The sequence below is a fragment of the Populus nigra genome, chromosome 8 (genome assembly GCF_951802175.1).
Source record: "Populus nigra chromosome 8, ddPopNigr1.1, whole genome shotgun sequence".
Lineage (NCBI taxonomy): Eukaryota > Viridiplantae > Streptophyta > Magnoliopsida > Malpighiales > Salicaceae > Populus > Populus nigra.
Window position 1 is genome coordinate 13198516 of NC_084859.1, and position 16401 is coordinate 13214916.

A 16401-nucleotide genomic window follows, 5' to 3' on the forward strand; every position below is an offset into this window, starting at 1 on the left:
GGCGGAATGATAATTAAGTTTTCAATCTTTCTTTATTTAAAAATAAACAAAATCACCCTGAAAATATAAATAAACCTAGATTAGATATACTCTTTCAAGCAATTGAGAGTGAAAGAACACTTGAATTTAACTTTTTTAATAGAATAAAACTCGTTGGCATTAAAATTAATTATTTTAATAGTTAGAATTTGTGTCAGCTATTTTTTTTGAATCAAAATTTGATAACTTTTTTTCTCCCACCTCAAACCATAGACTTACAAATAAGAGAAACCTACAAATAAAAGAAATGAAGTTATGGATCAAAAGTGAATATTGAAAAAACTAAAGGGATTGAAAATAAATGAATTGCAAAGTAAAAGGATCAAATTTAATTTTCTAGTCAAGTTTGAAATGACCATCTAGTTTCTTTGTGTTTTTCACTTTGATTGCATGTCTTTTAATTTTACCTGGGTTAAAAAATGAGGAGTGATTGATCTTCAATTTGGCTATGGGTTATAGAACGATCAAATCACTATAAAAAATTCGATGATCAAAATAAAAATAAAAAATTCACTGCTCCAATCCATAATTAAATGTGAGAGAATCCACGATGCTTAGGTGCACAATAAAAGAACTATATATATAGTTGAGACAAAAAAAATTGTTAATAATCTCAAAAATGTAATTTCAACATGATCAAATACATTTTAATAAATGAGTTTTTTAACATTCCGACAAGATTTGATACCTACGCTCCGTCGCAAGGTGAGTAATTTTTTTTTCGATGTAAACAAATGCTAGGGTAAAAAACTATAAGATCTGAGTTATTGGTTTAGTTGGTAGTTTAAATAATATGAACAATAAAAATAACAGCAAAAAAGGTAAAAAATATTAATATAACTATTATAAATTATAGTTCTAGATAATATAGAAAAATAGATATAATCTTGATGTATTTTTTTAAAAAAGGAATAAGTTTCTTTTCCTTTAACAATAAAAGAAATGACTTCATCGTTTCAGTGCTGCATTACCCATTTTAACATCTCACGGTGTTATTTTTCTAGACAAATGTCTCTTGGGATATTAATGTACCTCTCAGCCATTACCTCTCCTTCCCTCCTGTGATATTATTATCCAAAGAGGACAATTTTGACTATCTTGAACGTTTGTGTTTGTAACTGTAACGTGGTTCAGAATGTTTTCCAAACTGTTTTTTTTTTAAAAAATGTTTTTTTAAGTATTTTTTTTTGTTTTAATATACTGATATTAAAAATTACAAAAAAAAATGAAAATTATTTAATACAGCTTAATAATTTTGTCTCATATATACATAAACTCTACACGCCCAAATTAATAACTTTGTCTCATATGCATTGGTGGTGCTAGTTTTCCTGTCATACGTAAACTGATAAACTACACTACTGAACTGCACAATAAGCTGAAAAATTCTAAAGTACACAATGACGGATAGTTTTCCTCCCATGCATGATTAATTGAACTACAGAAACTTGAATCCACTTCACCGAGAGTGAGTTTCAATTTTTTTTTTAAAAAAAAAATTAAATGTTTTTGTTTTGAATTATTTTTTTATATATTTTTTTAATGGTAAAAAAATAAATTTTAAAAATTAAAATATTATTTTAATACTTTTCAGAAAAAAAAAATATTTTAAAAAACCACCCCAATTATTCTTAAACAACCGAGTAGTCATTTTTAGAGTGTGTTTGAGATTGGGATAACGGTGACGATAAAAAATGTTTTTTAATTTAGAAATGCATCAAAATAATTTTTTTTTTAAAAAAATATTTTTGACATCAACACATAAAAATAATACTTTTCAGAAAAAAAAATATTTTAAAAAACCACCCCAATTATTCTTAAACAACCGAGTAGTCATTTTTAGAGTGTGTTTGAGATTGGAATAGCGGTGACGATAAAAAATATTTTTTTACTTAAAAATGCATCAAAATAAAATGTTTTTTTAAAAAAATTATTTTTGACATCAACACATCAAAACGATTTGAACCATAAAAAAAATTATTCTAAGTAAAACAAATCAAAATTTAAAAAAAATACAGTTTACACTGCGTTTCCAAACACACCTATTAATAAGCTAGAAATAAGAGACATTAGAAAACAATAGCAATGAATCTCACAACAATGATCAAAAGTATGTTAATAACAAGAAACGTGAATGGTTTGTGTTATCGTTTAATTTTCCCCCATGAAAAGAAAACAATCAGCAAAAAAGAAAGGAAAAAAAATAAGTGAAAAGAAGATACAAAGAAAAAAGGAAAAAAGTGAGAAAAAATAAATCAAAGAAAGGAAAAGAGAAAAGGGCCTCAACGTGCACGTTGGGTCGCGCACTTGACCTAGACGCGCCACGCTCAGGGCTTGGCAATCCAGGCCTGTCCACCGGAGAACAAATAGAAAGAGAGAAAATGAGATAGGAGATAACGTCACCAGCACCGCCACTTCTGTCCTTCATCGATGACACCCGTCGGTCCCTTTTGATCATCCGAACAAGACGATCCCGGCATCGCCGAACTGAGCTTTTTTTGCACCAGAAATAGTTCCACGAGCCACCACAAGAAGATCCTTCGTTCTTTAGTGCTTGTGCCTCACAACAATTATGCCTCCTTCTATGTTGTTCAGTCCTCGGTTCCCATCGATATGTGCCACTGAAACCGTTTGAAAAGATGGTGCAAATTATGTTTTAAATTTTTTTATTTTTTTAATTAAAATTTAATATAATTTATATATTTTAAATCATTTTGATGGGTTAATGTTAAAAATAATTTTTTAAAATGATTTTCTTTGAATCAAACAATTTATCAATATTAATTTCTTGTATATCATGGAGGGTGGAACAAGCTTGCCCGGAACCATGAATAAAATTATTATTTCTTAAATTTTTTATTTTAAACTGTTATTTATTTATTTATCACTCATTTATTTTTAATTTGGTAGATTAAAATTTGACCAAGTTTTTGTAAAATGAAGATTTACATGTAGGGGTTTAATTGCAAACACTTTTTTATGAAGGGGTTAAATTATACAAATCATAAAATTAGAATATTTCCAATAAAGAGACTAAAGTGTCATAGAAATAAAATATATATATAAAAAAAACTGATAAAATTTCAAAGGCCAAAATGAACTTTTACAACAATAAATTGATCATGTCCTATCTAATGTGCACCGGACACAAGACACAAGACACGTATATGTATATTTTCTGATGTATTCCAATATAGTCCAGTCCAATCTCATCTATTAACATGTTTAATCAATTCCAATACATTTTCATTTATTTTGTTCAATTTAATAGTACAACATTCTAAACACATTCTTAAAGTCTATTCTTATTATAATAATGATGGTTTTCAAAGTTTTTAAAATTTAAAATACATTGATTTTTTTTATTTTTTAAATTTATGTTTTATATATCAGCATATCAAAACAATTTAAAAATACCAAAAAATAAAATAAAATATTTTTTTATATAAAAATACATTTAAAATGTAAAAACAAACAAGTTCTTGTCAGAAACAAGATTGATAACATAATTTTTATTTTTGTGAAAAAAACTCACAAATAACCTTTTAATCAACCACAAGGTCGAGGATCATATAAAAAGTAGCTATGTGTGTTTACTTGTGCTATTTTCCTGTAATTTATATTGTTTTATGTCTATTTTATAACTAGAATATGAGACCACATGTGTTCCAACAACGAGTTTTCTCGAGTTTTGTTGTTATTATTATTTGTTTATTTTTTTTAATTTTTTATTTATTTTACCACTAATAATTTTCTCTCCATGGACCTTTACACACAACAAGGCATGGAGCTCGATTTTTATGTTTAGATGCAACGAGCGTGACAGGCCCATATCTTGACTGCTGTGGTCTTTTTATTATTGAAATTTAGACTCATATTTTTATTTTTATGATTTAATAGATTGATTTAGGCTTAAGATCCGAATTCAAGCTTTACTTTCGGACACAAACTTTTAAGTGGTAAATAAATTTCAAGCCCTGACATTTCTGTCTTTTAAAATTGGGTTTCAATGGTGCAATATCAATTTAGGTGAGAGATCAGGACCTTCTCGTTTCTTAAATCGCTTCGTCTAGGATTTTTTTTTTATGAAAAAAACTTAAAATTAAATCAGGATAAAAAATAGACATTAATATGGACTTGGATGATAATTTTTCTTAGTTTTTATCTGTAAAAACATTGAATAGCAACTTTATTTTTCTGAATTATTTATTTTATTTATTAAAAAATAAGCTAAAGATTAATGAAAAATTATTATACTCAATAGACATTTTACTATTTATTATTTTTTGGAATGGTGACATGACAGGACTGCCTCAAGCTAAAAAAAAAACACATTGAATTATGTATTCCGGATAATATTATTGTCTCACCATTACATAAGTATCTTTACATATTGTATGAGGTTGTATTAATTATTTTGTTTTTTATTATGCAGTAAAATTATTAATTGATTTTGTTATAAATTTAAAAATTACTCAGGAACATTATTATAATTGATATATATTAAATATCATTAAAAAAAACTTTTAACGTGTGCACAACAAAGTCATTGTATGAATGCCTCTCATACTGTTCGGGTAGAGCACACAGGGCATTTCAGTCACAAAACATCACATTTCACGGCAGTATTTAAAAAGTCTTGGCATCCCCAACATCATAAGAAGGCGTGTGCCCCAAATTCCTCGATGACTATTTTTTTTTATCCTTTTCTCTCTCTTTCTCTCTCAATCTTAATTTCCACACTAGTCCTATATCAGCCCTTGCAATTTATTTTTCATTCACATTTGTTTTATACTTTTTATTACTATTTTTTTTTCATTTGAGTTACCTATAAAACTATAAATATTTCTCAATTTCACTTCCCTAATATTTTCAACCTATAAATAATTTATCAAATTACACATGTTTTTTTAATTCTACTCTATATGATTTTTTGATCTTTTAAATTTGATTCCTATTCTTTTTATTTGATATCTTTTTTGTTTTTGCAAGTTTTTTTATTAATATTTTTTTCACTGTTTTATCATTTAAAATTAAATTAGTTGAGAATTAACTTTTTTGACTGAACTCAGTCTTAGGATTTTAAGGGTTGCGAGTTTTAGAGATTAAACCAGATCTAAGAGACTGTGAAGGTTTGTCTTTTTTAAAACTAATTTTTTCTTATTTTTTTATCAGTTTTGTTTTATTATTTTTTACAATCTTTCTTTTATAGGGTTGACTCCAATTTCATGATTAGGATCATCTATTTTAAAAGTTATTTTTTTTTTAAAAAAAATATTTTAATTCAATTTTATTTTTCAAACTCTCTTTCTTGTTTTTTATGAGATTATTCTAATTTTATACCCATGGTTGACGAGTCTGGAAATTCACCTGATTTAATATGATATTTTTTTTAAAAAAATCTAACCTTTAAACTTTGAGTTACCTATCATCTGAATAAAGTCGGGTCTGAATTTTTTTTTTCAAATGATTTAAATCATCAATTAAACAAATGACTCTAGCCTCGGTTTTTTTTGCCCAAGCATTTTTATCCCGGCAACAAATCTAGTAATTGCCTACTGGCGCGACAACTAGAAACAGAAAATTTATAGCCATCTTGCCAATCGGGTTATTTTTTTTCCGGCACTATTTCGTCAAACCTAGACCATTCGTTATGGCTAACGGAGTTAATGGGCCTTACATGCATCCACAGACCAGGTGCCGGAGTGCTGGTGCAAAACCAATTTATTGAATTTCTGAACAATTGGAGACGAAATAAATGTCTTTACTTCTTCAAACCCTTGATTTAAAAGTAAATGTATTATCTTTTATTGATTTTTTTTATTCAATTCCTAGAATTGGTAGCTTGAAGAATTTATTAAATTTATTAGATAAATGAGAGGGATATACCCTTAAAATCGTCAAAAATAAATCTCAATTTACTTATAAATTGAAGAATACCTTCTTAAAAAAAAAAAAAATTGCGTGTCATCCCTCTTTAGTACTCGTGTGGTGTGGGTACAGAGAAGAATATTATATACCCGAGCTGGAACTAAAAGGTCACCCGCCATATCCAATGAGGCCATCCCGAACCTCTCCCACAAGCAAGCATCCGCCACGTGGTCAGAAGCTACAGAGGTTATGACTTGGCTAAACGTTATTGGCTACCAGGAACCAATGGCCCCTCAAAGGCCATAGATAAATAAATCTAAGAGCCAGTTTCTTTACCTCTCAACTCTCTCAACCATCTAAACAACATTTCCAGAGGCAACAAGAATCGGGAGGGGTAAAACGGTAAAACGGGAGACGTTACTGTAGAGGAGGGAGGGGGAGGGGGGGACCAGAATCCAGGTCACGTGAGGCGCATCCCGTCTGGTAATAATCATTACTATTTTTTTCTCTCTTTATAGCAGAAATGCACCACCATGGTTGGTTTCACAACAGAAAAAACTCCCTCCCCCTTCTCTCTGCGTATTCTCTCAAGCTGTTTTTTCTTGCTCTCCAAACAATCCATCACAAGTAGCTTTTGAAACATAAATTGAAAAAGAAAAAGGTCTCATTTTATATTTATTTTTGCTGTTTAATTTTCAACTTGATTTTTTTCATGTGCATTAATTAATGCTGGTGTAGTTACTCTCCGGCTGGTTGAATCGGTGCTGTACTGGATAAAAAATCTCAAAAGGAACGACCCATTTGCATGTCATTAAGGGGTGTGTTTGAATGAGGAATTCAAACAATTCCTGACATGAGTATGCATTTTCCTGTGGTTAACAGATATAGGTTGTTTGGCTTCTGGAGGATTCTCAAAATTGAGATTTCAAGCTCAAAAGTGTTTTTGATACACTTTCCAAGCTTCATGATCTTTAATTTACCAGTGGTGTTTTTCCTAGTTAGTGTACTTTAAAGGTCGCATAATGATCAGTAGTACTTAGCTTTGATTTTGCATTCCCGTTCGCTTCTTCTTGTTTTCAGTCTCTGCGTACCAACAATATAGAGATTCTCCTGGCTGTGCAAGAATCACTATATCTATCTATCTATCTATCAGGCCTTAACCTTGCTTTCTTTTCTGATCAATCCTTGTGTTTATGATTGATTAATGAGATTAATTGTATGTTTGCTTCAAATGATTATCTTATATATAGTCTGATTTTCCCTTTCTTTAATCATGTCCATATATGTTTATTCGCCGGGGGGCCGGGAAGGACGAGAGGTACGACTAGCTAGTATTAACTTGTGCAGTTGAAACTGTTTCTCTATGTGCAGAAGATGACTGCCATGGAGCTGGTTGATGTTGCAGTGATAGACCACCCATCGGTGAGTTTGTTCTCTCCCCACTCCCACTCCCCAACCACCACACCCCTTTCTTTCTGTTACTCCTCTATTTCTCTCCTCGTAACCCACGCGCTCTTTTATCTCTCAAATCAAGTCGCTGATTACAAGTCTACTAAAGTTTTCAAATACTCAACCGAATTCCTAATCTTTGTCTCACGCTCACACACATACCAAACCCACACGCGCGTCCCCTCCAATTTGTTACGCAAATCAAACCCCGCTCTGCACATCCTTGGTGCCCAAGTAAGTGAAATGATGATTTTACATAACAAAAACCACATAATTATTATGCTATGTAACGGTATATTCTATACATTCTCTATCGAGTATTGCACACGAGGGGCTTATGCATACATAAATCCTCACCCCTTTTAAAGGAGAAGGGCAATACAGTGATTTTGGTTTCTGCTTGTGAAAATGCAGGAAATAAAAAGGAGGCAGAACTCCGAGGACGCCGATAGAAGGCTTTTTTTGGGCGGACAATGCCTGCATCACCCAACATTTACCACAGCACCACCATTTGGTAATATTTGTAACACACACGCACACACGCCCGAGCAACAAATCTCTCCCTCTTTTTTATCCCTTTTGTTTCCTCTCTCTCTCTCTCTCTCACTTGATTTCTCTCTTCTGATTTGCTGATTTTTTTTACTGCTCGTACTAGCTACCTAGCTCTACTCCTATAGCTCACAGTAGTGCAAGTACGTAGTACTACTGCAGCTGCTGCTAGTGCTAGCAGTAGCTATGTCGTTTTCCACGCTAAGAGCTCTTGTTTCTGATCAAAATAAGGAATTCTCTGATTACTCTTTGTTTTCCATGCTTAATAATGAAGACCCAGCTGAGCATATTAAAGTGAGCTCTTTTTATGAAGTTGATCACTCCAAGCTGCCTCATAAATCCCCTGATCAACTCAACAAAACCCGGGTTGTCATGGTATTTTTTATATAATTCAACAATATTCTTAAACCCGGCTCAACATTTTTTTCTCTCTGCTTTAAAATTTGTTGGTGTTTGTTTCTGCTTGAATAAATATCTCAGGTGAATGAAAAGACCAGGATGAGAGTCTCGCTGAGGTTTCCAAGCATCAATTCTCTAAGATGTTACTTCAATGAGATTGAAGCTATTAATTACAAGAAAGACATGAAAACGAAGAAGAAGCAGCTACCAGCATTCGATGAGAAATACATTATAGGATCAGAAGTTGCAGGGGAAGCTCTTTATAGGAGAATCTCTTCTCAAGAAATGGCAGACAAGAGTTACTCATGGAGTTTCTGGATGGTTAAACATCCTTCGGTTTCACCTCGAAAAGTGTCATACCCACCTACAAGTACTCATGTTAATAAATTTGTTGGTGCAAGGAAGGTGTCTCTCATGTCTGAGCTCAACGGGACAGGCATGGTTAAGTGGGGTCAGCGCCGGCAGGTCAGGTTCTTGGCTAAACACGTAGAGGATAAACGTGAAATAGTGACTGCATCGAAGGATTTGATTAAAAGCGAAGAAGAGAAAGACAGTGAAGGTAGTGATGATGATACAGACGATGAGGACGAGGAGGAACTCGATGTTAAGTTAGTAGTAAACAAGTCAACTGAAGCTAAAAGGAAATTACGTAAGAGAAAGTGTCAAGGTGGGTCTGGTATTAGCAAATTATCACCAAAAAAGAAAAGGCGTAAAATTGAAAAGAAGAACCAGATTGTGGTCTATAGGCAAAAGAAGAACAAACTCATCAAGAATTCTATTGACAGATGGTCTGCGGGGAGGTAATAAAGCTTTTATTAGTTAATAAACTAAATTCAGATCGTCATTTGTGTTAATAATTTTTTTTTATTAGTGTCTATATGTAGCTAGCTAATTTGGTTGGTTGATTTCTGTGAAGGTATAAATTGGCTGAGGAAAACATGTTAAAGGTAATGAAAGAGCAAAATGCTGTGTTTCAACGCCCAATTTTAAGGCCAGAATTGAGAGCTGAGGCACGGAAGTTGATTGGGGATACTGGGCTGTTAGACCACTTGTTGAAGCATATGTCAGGGAAGGTGGCTCCGGGAGGAGAAGATAGATTCAGAAGGAGGCATAACGCAGATGGAGCAATGGAGTATTGGCTGGAGAAGGCTGATTTGGTTGATATCAGGAAAGAGGCTGGTGTGCAGGATCCTTATTGGACACCTCCACCTGGGTGGAAACCGGGTGATAATCCTAGTCAGGATCCAGTTTGTGCTAGAGAGATCAAGGAGCTCAGAGAAGAAATTGCTAAAATTAAAGGGTAATGGTCCTTCTGTTTTAACTAGGATTGATTGTCTTTCAATTTTGTGTGGTCTTTTAGCTTGTTAGTGCTGTTGATCTGGTAATGCCCACCAGTTTTTCTCTGTTACTCTTGGGGTGAATTTTGTGCGCTACTGATTCCATCTCTCGCGTATGTGTTGTTCTTATGGGGGGCAGGGAGATGGAGGCAATGGTGTCTAAAAAACACGGGGAGGAATTGGCAATGGTGGCAGCACCGAATTATTCTCCTACAAGTCAGGACATGGAGCATGACAACTTATTAATTCCACTGAAGGTAATAGATATGAAAGTTTGACCTGATTTTTGGACTGACCCAAGTTCTTCTCTTGACAATCCATGTACTATTTTTGCAGGAAATGTACATTGATTTGGTGAATAAGAAGGTAAAGATGGAGGAACAACTAAAGGAAATTTCAGAATCTTTGTATGGGATGAAGGTAGGAGAGCATGGGAATTCTTCCTTTAATAATTATCATTTTCTTTTCAATTGAAGTGTGTAAGATTTGATATGAATGATTCTTTCCACGTTATGACGTTCTGGGTGCTACTAGTGTATATAAGATTTGTTCAAATAAGAAATTCCTGGGTGATTGCATGATCCACATCATTGAAAGATGGTAGTGACAAACTGACCATCTGATGTATGTATCTATTCTAGATAATAAGTTGATGCATAAATTGCCATGAAACCATTTGAGAAGCTGTTATATTTAGAGGCTTGATATGGGAGTGTTGCTTATTCCAGACTAGATTTTTGCAATTAGTTAGTTCAATTTAAAGCTCAAAATCCCACATTAAATAGTTTCATAAATGATGAATGTTCTGGCAGTGGATTTCCGTTGTCCTTGGTAGTAATTTCTAATCTGGACAGCATTTATATTGTAACAATGATACGCTTAATGATGATCTTAGGATGAATTGGTTAGTTATGAATTTAGGTGTCCTTACAGTGCAACGGGGAGGCTTGGCTGCATTTATTGTTGTCGCATTTGATTATGCATTGAACACGGTCATCATAGTGATGATGGAAATATTTAATTATGCAGGAAGAAATGGAGAAGCTAAAAACCAGAGTGGAGAAATCAAACAGAGCAGAATCAACAGAAAAGCCAGCTTTATTAACGGGTTCAACAGAGTCAATCACGCCAGCAGGAACTGGAAGAAAGGGGAAAGGAGCAATGCATCAGGAAAAAGAAGCAACGGTTTTAGGGGAATCGGCACAAGAACAATGCAAGTCATCATCAGGAGGCATCATAGTACCAAGAACAGAATCACCAGCACCAACAGAGGACAGGGCAGCAAAGATAGAGAGGCTGAAAAGCGGGTTTAGAATATGCAAGCCCCAGGGAAGTTTCCTGTGGCCGGATATGACTACCTTAACCCCTCACCCTCAGGTTGTGGTCCTACTAGAAGACCTCACTGGGGTACAAACACCTCCCTCAGTGTCCTCCACTACACCAAAACAATCTCACTTCCTCTTTGCTCCTCCATCTCAAACCCATACACCCCACCGTACTTTCCCTGTGAAGCCATTAGCTGAGAGAAGGCCTGTCACCATTTCCCAATCCACAGCTGCCACGACTCCAACCACCTGTCCTCCCCATGATCAAATGACTCGCTCCCAGTATGAGAATAGCAGCATTTCCACTTCTACTACCATCACCACCACTACCAAAACCCCTCTCATCAACCTTAATGAGCCACTGAATACCAATCAAACTGATGATTATGGATTGTTTTATGGGTCTCAGTCTCATGCTGAAGCCTCTCCTCACCCTGTCACTTACCAAAGAAGACATCATCAAAATGTGACCACCAGTATTGCCATGCCAAGTGTATGTGTACTGATCAAATCTCAATTTCAATTCATACCCATACTTTAGTGATTCTATCATAGTATACATGTTGACTCCCTTTTCATTTACCGTATGTTTTACACAGTTGGGACCCACAAAGAAAGGGATGATGAGCCAATGGGAGGAAGGTGATCGGAGAAAAGGAAGGATAAGGTACTGTGAGCAGTGTGAGCAGCAACAGGGATGCTCCTCTGCCTCTTCCATTGCATCTTCTTCCTTACCAATGGGAAAGGGGACTTGGTTGGCTCTGGCTACTTCTAAGGCTTCCGTGGAGCACAAATCTAAAAGGGGTTAAACAATCTATAATAATAATAATAGTAGTAATAATGGCTAGTTTATTATGCTAGAATAGTTATTAGTTAAACCCCTGAGAAAACATTGATTAGGTTGGGTTTCACTTAATGCTTTCCTTGTCTTTGGGCAAGGAATCTTCTTAACGTAGTTATATACATATGGCATATACAAGGCACAGAGAGCTTTTAGCGTATAGGAAAAGGAGGAAAGTCTGCAATACGATTTATGCGTTAGATATTTTTTTGGTTACTCTGATGTTCTCATTATCTACCAGGAAATAATATAGGAATTATTATGTTCCATTGCCTTTGTTGTTCATGTTGGTGGGTCAATTTAGCTTTGATTGATCGCATTACAAATTGACTAGTAAGTTTACAGAATGCTGTCGTAGTTTTGAGAAAAAAAATCCACAGCTACGCATTAGCAAACAGGCTTGTTTAATCAAAACAATATCAAGAACAGATGCAGAATTTCAGAATGAATGCAGTTATCTCTCTCTCTCTCTCTCTCTCTCTCAATACACAGTATATGTTTGATATTATGATTTATATTGTTTTTTTTTAAATATTTTTTATTTAAAATATATTAAATTTTTATTTTTATTTTTTATATTAATATATCAAAACTATTAGAAAGTCAAGTCGAGTTATGTGTAAAAATAAATAATAAAAAAAAATCATCACCTAATTTATGATAACTAAAAATTCTAATTGGTTTATAAAAATCTTGTTTAGAAAGCTAATGATATAATAAAAAATTTAGACATCACACCTTATATATTCTATTTAAAATAAATTATATTGTTATATCTTTTTAATAACATACACACACGTATTTTACCTTAAAGACCTTACTATCTCATTGTCATTTAGTGAATAATAAGGTCATATTATTTATCCTTATGGTATATTAATTAACATGAAAGGAAAAGCCTTGGACCATTCCATCATGAGTTAATTAACATATGATAAGATCATTTAATATACATAATTTATTACCTATGGTCATGGTTTAAATGACTATATACTAAATAACATTCAAGGAACATGGTCCAACACTGGACCATCCCATCATGTGTTATTTACTACATGATGAGAATATCTATATATGAGATTTATTACGGTTTGAAAATCTCATATTATATATTTGTTATAATTTTTTTTTGTGATTATCTTAATTTTATTATCGATATCATAGATTTGGTGGATTATTTGATTGATTTGAGTTTTTTTTGTCTATTTTTTTTTAATTTTATCATTTAACATCTAGTTGATTATGAGTTAAACTTTGTCGTTTGTTTCGGTTTATTTTTTATGAAGTTATATCAACCTCATGACCTGAATTATGAGTTTTGCGAATTAACTTGGATAGATTTATGTTGTTTTATTGTTTTTTTTAGATTATGTTTTTCTCTTTCAATTTTATCATTCAATGAATTTATTGGAAATTAAACTTTATAATTTGTTTTGTTTTTTTTACATGGAGTTATTATGATTTCAATATTACTCGAATTACAAATTTAAAATATTACCTCAAATTAATCTCAAATTATCTTTAAACAATCAAATCAATTCCCATATAAGACTTTATGCCTTTTCATCTTATTCAATTTATACCAAACACAAAACATAACAAATTGTCAAGTCTATATCTAACACAAGACGTGACAGATATCTAGCCACTCCAATATAGCTATGTCCAGTCAAATTCAATCAAATATTATTTGACTTACCAAACATGATCTAAATACTTAATAATCATCCCCCCCAACAAAAATTGATTATTTCAATTTCATAATCATTTTATTTCTCTTCCCTCGCGAGAACGGCCCCCCCACCCCCCAAAAAACAAGTTCAGAGTAGAAGGGTCCCCATGAACACCCCCCCAGGTTGTGTTTCACGTGAGATGAAAAATTAAAAGAATTCAATAAATAGGCATTAGTGATGCATTCAAAAACAATGCAAGAAAGATAATAAAAATAAATATCATATAATTATGTTAAATAGAGATCACACATAAATTATAAGTTAAAATTTTATTATTAAATATTTTTTTTAAATGGTTTTCAAAAATACATGATAAATAACCCTATTTTATATATTGAAAAACTCTTAATTAAAACAATTAAAAAATTTTAAACCAAAAGAAAAAAAAATTCATGAATCGTAACTTCCGAGTCTTGTATGAATGTCTTACCACTTTCTGATAGTCACACAATTTTAATCCTATAAAAAATAAAATCTTTCAGCAAAATCTTATATTAAATTCGAGAAAATTATATCCATCGACATAAATTTATGTACCAGGAAAAAAAATCCCATGCATCAATTAGCCAGTCATATCATCTCCTGCAGGATTCATGAAAATGCGACATGGATGCAGGGAATTCGGAAGCAATATATCTTATTTCGAACATCAATCTCACATGAAATTAATAAATTGCTAATTAAATTGCCTGAGCTAATAAAATGACTCATTTATTTTGAGAATAAACAGAGGTAATGTACATGTGTCAAGGTGTCTGATCCTCTAATTAGTGAAGTTATTGATCCAAAAATGTCTCCCAGTCCTGCAGCAACCTCACGCATGGAAGGCAGAAGATCATATAAGCTAGTTTTAGGGTATTGTTCTGAAGTTATCAACTGGTTCGCACAGAGTTTTGCCCAACTGGTAATTAAAACTTTGAGAAAAAGACATCTATGAATCTGCTAGCTGCTTTCTATATCGTTAAATATTTTATTCACTTGATTCTCTTTCGAAGAATAGCTAGCTAGAGCTAGCAGAAGTGCTAATATTTTAATCTGAACTCAAGTTGACCTACTTGATAAACACGGCAATGCAGATAGTACTCAATATATATATCCTGTAAGGAATCCAAGCTCAAGAACTTGTGCTTAATTAACAGAATAGGTCTGCAAAGTATAAGTGACCAGCACACCTCCTTCATTCCTGCCTGCTGCTGGCCACCAGCTTACAATTTAAGAAATTCAAGCTTCTGCTTGTTGACCTGCTGAGGATACAACTATAAGAAAATAATTACTTCCCTTCCAAGAACAGCCAGGCTGCGGTGTTGACCTTGATACTAACTTCAATCTGTTATTTTTTTATCTTACATGTGCTTGGTTGTACTGAACAGGGACAGCTGTAAACTTGTCCTTATCAGGTGATTCAATTAAGTATATAAACCTGCTGCTGTGTGTTGTGGTGTCTTTACTTGCTAAACATACCAATCAAACTGATTTTTGTTATCTAGCCCTAGATGATGCCTGAATCCCATAGTTCTATAGAGCTTCCCGTTTTTGACATCTCACAGCCCATTAGCCCATCCTGTCTCTCCTCCCTTTCTCTAGCCTGCAACGAATGGGGTTTCTTCCATATAATTAACCATGGAGTTTCGAAAGATGTTTACAGGAAACTCTACTCCCTCTCGACACATATCTTCAGCCTGCCTTACGAGTCCAAAATCAAGTTAGGTCCATCATCATCGGTAAGAAGCTACACCCCTCATTTTATTGCATCGCCATTCTTTGAAAGTCTTCGTGTTTCCGGACCAGACTTCTTTGCTTCTGCACAAAGATCCACAGGAATTCTCTTGGACCATCCAAATCCTGATGAATTCAGGTAATAAATAGTAATTCACAAGTCAGAACTGCTATTTTCACCTATTTTTCTCATTCCTTTAATCAGTTGAGAATGAAGCACGAAGCCAAGCAATAAAATGAAATCTGTTATATTCTTATTATAGAGCATGTTTCTGATGAATATATTTCTGTTACTTTGTGTTTACACCAGTGAGACAGTTAAAGAATATGGGATCGAAATGTCTGAGCTTTCGAGAAGAATAGTGAGGGCAGTGCTAATGAGCATGGGAGGAGATTTTGCAAGGAAGTTTTATGAATCTGATTTCAATAACTGTCACGGATACTTGAGAATAAATAGCTATTCGCCACCAGAAATTAGTACTGTGGAAGGAAAAGAAGTTGAGGGGCTTGGAATGCACACGGACATGAGCTGTGTGACAATTGTATGTCAAGATGAGATTGGAGGGCTTCAAGTAAGATCCAGGGAAGGGAAGTGGATGGACATAAACCCACGTGAAGATACTCTTGTAGTGAACATTGGAGATTTGATGCATGCGTGGAGCAATGGGAAGTTGAGATCATCTGAACATAGAGTTGTTTTAAAACGAAACGTACACAGATTCTCTTTAGCCTTCTTTTGGTGCTTTGAGGATGAGAAGGTGATTTTTGCCCCAGATGAAGTGGTGGGAGAAGGAAGTACGAGGATCTATAGCCCATTTGTTTGCAGAGAATATTTGAAATTCAGAGAGAGCAGTGAGAAAGGTAAGTTTGATAAGGTTGGGTTTACTGTGAAAGATTTTGCTGGAAATCTGAAACGATAGGGAGGTACGTAGTTGGTCTGCACTAATTATTGTTGTATATGCATTTTCTTTTTGTCTATGATTCTGTTGACTTTCCTTTTGCTGTGGAGGTGCTTTGAGGTTATGAGAGGTGTAAGAGGAAATGATGGTTTAATGGTTAAGATTGTTGCTGTTCTTGTTATCAAAAAGATTGTTGCTGTCCTTTTTAAGGGTTTTACGCCATATTTCTGCTGCTTTCCAAGC

General features: G+C 33.5%; 2 protein-coding genes across 2 annotated transcripts; both read left to right on the forward strand.

Moving 5' to 3' along the window:
• Nucleotides 1-8094: 8094 nt before the first annotated feature.
• LOC133700399 (protein DYAD) lies at nucleotides 8095-11954 on the forward strand. Its single transcript, XM_062123914.1, has 7 exons — nucleotides 8095-8283; nucleotides 8389-9107; nucleotides 9224-9607; nucleotides 9784-9901; nucleotides 9981-10064; nucleotides 10674-11462; nucleotides 11569-11954. The coding sequence occupies exons 1-7, from the start codon at nucleotides 8095-8097 to the stop codon at nucleotides 11776-11778; spliced, it is 2493 nt and encodes an 830-aa protein (XP_061979898.1). The 3' UTR covers nucleotides 11779-11954.
• A 3032-nt stretch (nucleotides 11955-14986) lies between these two features.
• Nucleotides 14987-16382, forward strand: LOC133702263 (gibberellin 20-oxidase-like protein). Its single transcript, XM_062126575.1, has 2 exons — nucleotides 14987-15398; nucleotides 15570-16382. The coding sequence occupies exons 1-2, from the start codon at nucleotides 15037-15039 to the stop codon at nucleotides 16177-16179; spliced, it is 972 nt and encodes a 323-aa protein (XP_061982559.1). The 5' UTR covers nucleotides 14987-15036; the 3' UTR covers nucleotides 16180-16382.
• The last annotated feature ends 19 nt before the right edge of the window (nucleotides 16383-16401 follow it).